This window comes from Marmota marmota, unplaced genomic scaffold (assembly GCF_001458135.2).
Source record: "Marmota marmota marmota unplaced genomic scaffold, marMar, whole genome shotgun sequence".
Lineage (NCBI taxonomy): Eukaryota > Metazoa > Chordata > Mammalia > Rodentia > Sciuridae > Marmota > Marmota marmota.
Genome location: NW_026000249.1, coordinates 8361109 through 8366846, shown reverse-complemented (window position 1 = coordinate 8366846; position 5738 = coordinate 8361109). Strand labels below are relative to the sequence as shown.

Genomic DNA, 5738 nt, shown 5'->3' with positions numbered 1-5738 from the left:
TCTTTTTTTTTTTTTTTTTGGCAGGATGGGGGTGGGGTATTAGGGATTGAACTCAGGGGCATTCAACCACTGAGCCACATCCTCAGCCCTATTTTGTATTTTCTATTTAGAGACAGGGTCTCACTGAGTTGCTTAGTGCCTCGCCGTTGCTGAGTCTGGCTTTGAACTCACAATCCTCCTGTCTCAGCCTCCCGAGCCACTGAGATTACAGGCATGCACCACCATGCCCTGCATTTTCTTATACTTTGAGAAATTGAAACTCTACTCCAACCAGGTGTCAAAACTGCCCCAAAGACAAAACTAATCTGTTGTTAAGCTTTGATTAAGGTATTCAAAAGCCCAAGCCCAAAGGCATGAGACATGCCATACCTTCTATTGTCCTAGAACAAACTGATTTTTTTTTCATAAAATGAGAGATGAAAAGAAAAAGGAAGAAGGGGAAAGGGAACATTTGTCACCTCCTGTACCTTTCAGCAAAAATTCTTAAACCATTTAACCAGTCTTTATTCCTGAGTCAGAGAGCTGAACTACTATATTATAGCTGTTCTCAAAAAAAATGTTTATTACTCAGCATTAAAAGAGAATAAAATTATGGCATTTGCAGGTAAATGGATGGAGTTGGAGAATATCATGCTAAGCAAAGTAAGCCAATCCTCCCCCAAACAAAAACAAAGGCCAAATGTTCTCTCTGATAAGTGGATGCTGGTCCATAACAGGGGTGGGGTTGGAAGGGAGTGGGAGGGGGAATGTGAAAAATGGAGGAACTTTCATTGGGCAAAGGGAAAGAAGAGGAGGGAGGGTGCATGGGAGCAGGAAACATGGTGGAATGAGATGGACATCATTACCCTAGGTACATGCATGACTGCACATATGGTATGATACTACATCATGTACAGCCAGAGAAATGAAAAGTTGTGCTATAATTATATACAAAGAATTAAAATACATTCTTCTGTCATATATACCTAATTAAAATTAATAAATTAATAAAAATGTTTATGAACAACTATGCCAGAAGTAATTACTATGTCATAAAAATACACATATTAATACAAAACATGGTGCTAGTTTCTGAGGCAATATTTGAGACAAGCCAAAAGAGTAACAATAGGACAATTCCATCTAAGTCTGCACATGAAACATATCATGCCTCCAGATTGGCCTAATACACCTATCTAACATGTAATTTGGCCTATGAAGGGTGGGCATGGGAGCAAGAAAAAGAACATGATAAAAGAGAGAAGGAAGAATAGGACTGGAAAAAAAGATAAGAAGGGGGCTTTAGAGCAATTGACCCTTAGTTGAAGACTGAGGGTGTTAAATAGGGCTCAGAATTGAGGTCTTCCTTGAGATTCCCCTCATCTCTCCTTCTCTACCCTGGCCTCTAATTCTCTACTGGATACTAAACATGGCAGTATTTTCCAGAGTGGGAAATAAAAGAGGAAATCTAAAGGCTGAGGTTACCTCATATTCATCATAAAATCCTCATGATTCCCTCTGTTCAAGTGCAGGTCATTGGGGTAGACAAGAAAACTCACAAGCAGGATCATGAGGACCTCTATGGAGTTACTGCCTCGATCTACAAAATCACCATTAAAAACATACGGGTTGTTCCCCGACGGGAGACCGTTCTGTGGAAGGAAGAGAGGAGGGAAAACAAGCAGTTAAACTAATGTTGTTGTTTTAAAGTAAGGCTTTGTGTGTAACGTCCCTTTATATGGAGAAAAGAGGCTGAGTCGGTTCTTTCATTGGAAAAAAATTCTGCTTACCTGCTTGAGCCAGTTTCCCTCTTCCAGGGCAGGAATCTCCTGTAAGGGACCTGAAAATGAAGCTTGAGACAGGAAGATTCCAGGGAATACAAGGCAGGGGAGTGCTCATTCTACCCACCACCTACTATTGAGTTTCCTCTAAAAAAAGCTGATAATTATCCATCAACAATTGTTACTGTCATCTCTTCTTTCTCCTCTAAAAAGAGGGAAATTTCTATCCAGTGTAGAACACTGAACTAACAGCCAGAAATCTTTCATTCTAAGGAGCTCTACATCTAAATTCTTTAGGCTACTATACCCTCGATTTGCAAAAGAAAGATGATACTATATTCCTCCCTAGATCACTTGTGAGAACGGATATAAAGTTACCCAGGCAAGTGGTATGACTGTGAGCAGGGCTAGTGTACTACTAAGCACACCTAGTGTCTATAGCAAGCATGCTATTCTGGCTGATTGCTGACAGGGCCATATTAGTCATTAGATACTTTTAATATCATTCCTAAGTATGAGATACATTTTTTTCTCCAGTACCAGGGATTGAACTAGGGGTATTCTACCACTAAGCTATATCCCAACCTCTTCTTATTTTTTATTTTGAGACAGAATCTAAGTTGCTGAAGCTGACTTTGAATTTAGGATCCCCCTACCTCAGTCTCCCAAGTAACTGGGATTACAGGCATGTGCCACAGCACCAGGTGAGATAATATTTTTAAAGACAATGATAGTATGAAAAGGAGCTGAGATTAGGACACAGGACTAATTTATAAGAACTATTAATTAATTTACTTCTACACTACAAAACTAAGACAAAACAAACATATGTAACATGGTTACATTTTCTCGGTGTCAGACCTGATAATGAAATGTCTGAGTGCACTGCTACTTCACAGTAAGATAAGTTCAAATGTTTAAAAAATGTATTATGAAGAGAAACATTTAGGTACCCATACATCAAAATGTATGATTTCCTTCAAAAAAGTCAACCTTCAGGAAATAATAGACATTCTTAATCTTTTTCAAACTACTTTCAAATTCTTCTTTTGTTAGATTTCAAACTGCATAAGAAAGTTTTATTACTTTGTACTTAACATCCTACTATTTATATATATTTTAGAAGGTTCGTATAATAAAGTAATTGAAAAACTATAATACAGGTTATAACACATATCTTAGGGATTTCAGAAATCATTTATGCAACATAACATGTTCTGAAGGTAAGTGGAAACAAACAAGCAGTGGCATGGTGTAATAAGACTAATACTCTAGTCCAGCTCCACTTGTTATACCCAGATATCCTTGGGCATGTTATTTTATCTTTTATTAATCTTTAAAATGGTAATGATTACAGGGCTGGGGTTATGGCTCAGCCATAGAGCGCTTACCTACCACATGCAGGGCGCTGGGTTTGATCCTCAGCACCACATAAAAATAAAATAAACGTATTGTGTCCAACTACAACTAAAACAATTTTTTTAAAAAAATGGTAATGATTACTTCCATACTTACCATGCAGAGCTATTTTAGAATTCCATGAGATTATATGTATAAAAACTAGAAAGCACTATACAAATTAAGAGATTCATCTTATTGTGACATCCATGCTATTTCTAATTTTAAGATTTCATAATTTTACATTTCCTTAATATATTAATTCACACAACCTTATTCACATGGGGCTTAGATAGTGTAACCAGCTGCAAAAATTTAGACTACTGCTCATCAAAACTTAAAGAAAAGGAGAAGGACTCTGACACTATTCCTTCCCCCAGGCTTCAGCTAGTTGGGATAAGTAGCTGGAAATGTTAGGAGGGGTGATGGAGGTTACAGACTATTGTGACATCCAGGTTCTGAAGGGGGCTAAACAAGCAGCAGCAAAAAACCCTGGGGTGAGAACAGAGGACGACTATGGCTGAGGGGACCCATGGACAATTCCATCTAAGTCTAAGAGGCGACTCTGCTCAGAGCATGTGGGTAGTCCTAGTTGGGTGGGTTAGAATGTTAGATCTTACTTTTCGCATGCCAAAAGCTAAAAGGTCATGAATGCTTGCATTTAGAAGCATCTAGAAACATAGAGACTTCCTTTTCACATTCTTCATGAAGGAATAGAAACTGTTATGCCTCCAACTCTGGAGAGGCTTGAGCTACCTTAAGCAGAAAATAGAAAACAGAAATAAGCTAGTACTTAAGAGAATCCAGCAACCAGAGATGTGTTAAAGTAGATAACCCCTAATGTAACAGGACTGCTGGAGGAGACAGAGAACAGCTTTATTTTTTAAATGATGAGAGTAATGTATAAGAACAAAAAATTTAAAATTCTTGGCATTAAAAATATGCTATTCAAATTTAAAATAGCAGTGGATTAGCAGAAAGAATGGTTGTAAATTACATTATTGAACTGAAAGAGTAAACAGGTGAAAAATCTCTCACACTGAACAAAAAGCAAATAATAGAACTCATAAAGAATAAACACATGAGACTAGAGTTTCAGAGCCAAGAGACCTAATGTGCCAATAATAAGCATTCTAGAATCAAGGAGAAAAAAAAAAAGAAGTTGGAAAAGAAATAATAATTATAAAAATAAGAGAATTTTTTCAACAGTAGTCTGAAAGAACTCATGACTCCTGTGCATAATTAATGGGAAAGAAAAATCCTATTCCCTGGTAACAGCCTCAGAAGAAGCCAGAAAGAACAAGTTACAAAGGGAAAAGAATCATCCCGGCATCAGACTTAGCATCTGCAGTAGTGGGAGGTAAGAGATGGTAGAAGAAAATCTATAAATCAAAGAGAGAAAAGGACTATAAACCAAGAATCTATACTGACCAAGAAGACATCATTAACATCTCAGAGCGATAGAAAAATACTTGCAGAAGTATAAGGGATCACAAACCACCAACAACATAAATGTTCTTCAGGGTGAAAGAAAGACATGAATATGTAATGATCTAATACACAAAAACAATGAACATGTATTGATTGCTTGTAACACACCAGGCACAGTTTTAGGTGCTACAAACACAGAAGTAAACAATATAAAGTTCTTTTATTCAAGGAGCTTGCATTCAGTGAAGAAAGTACCCATATGACCCATAGATGAAAACACTCAAGAAAATTAAATAACAGTAGTAAAAATTAAAATGTCCTCAAGCTAGGAAAAGACCAAGATGAAAGAATATAGATGTGAACAATGAACCTTGAAATATATAATTACATATAAATCAATATGATATTATCAAACTTGCATTTAAATACTAGGAAAATATTCTATCAGTAGAAAATTGTCTAAAATTATAAATAAATTATTCAGACTAGATAGATAAAATTAATAATGGTTAAGACCTAGAAATATGGCATAAGCAAAAGCTAAGATCTGTAGGGGACATCGAGGGAGCAAAGTAAAATGGTCTACAAATATTGTCTGTCTGAGGGATATGGAAAGATAAAGATATGGAAAATAAAGATTTATCTTACAGGAAGTAAGAGGATTATAGTGTAAGAATACATTTAAAGCTATTTGAGAAATATATTACCAAAAGATAAAAAAGGAAATGAAAAGGGCAAAACAAAGTTAAATAAATAGTAAAGTAGAATAGAAGGAAAGTTTTCAAATATACCCACTGTTATACTAAATGTAAATAGGTTAAATTCTCATTAAAATGCCAAGATTACTAGAAAATTTAGGTATAGCTTACTCATGAGAAATACACAGGAAGAAAGTAGATTAAGAGGAGGTAGAAAACAAGGTAAATCCAATAAAGAGAAAAAAAGTGGAAATATTAATACTCAACAAAGTGGATTATAAGATTAAAATGTTAAATAGTGTCACAAAGAAATATTATATCATAATAAAAAGTACTTTATAGGGGGCTGGGGATGTGGCTCAAGCGGTAGCGCGCTCGCCTGGCATGCATGCGGCCCAGGTTCAATCCTCAGTACCACATACAAACAAAGATGCTGTGTCCGCCAAAAATT

General features: G+C 36.1%; 1 protein-coding gene across 1 annotated transcript in view; it reads right to left on the bottom strand.

Annotated features, from left to right (window-relative positions):
- Positions 1-5738, bottom strand: part of Ppef1 (protein phosphatase with EF-hand domain 1) — a 135145-nt gene that overhangs the window by 41692 nt on the left and 87715 nt on the right. The window contains exon 11 of the mRNA XM_015487974.2: positions 1465-1631. Within this exon, the coding sequence (XP_015343460.1) occupies positions 1465-1631 (167 nt within the window). The remainder of the gene's footprint in view (positions 1-1464; positions 1632-5738) is intronic.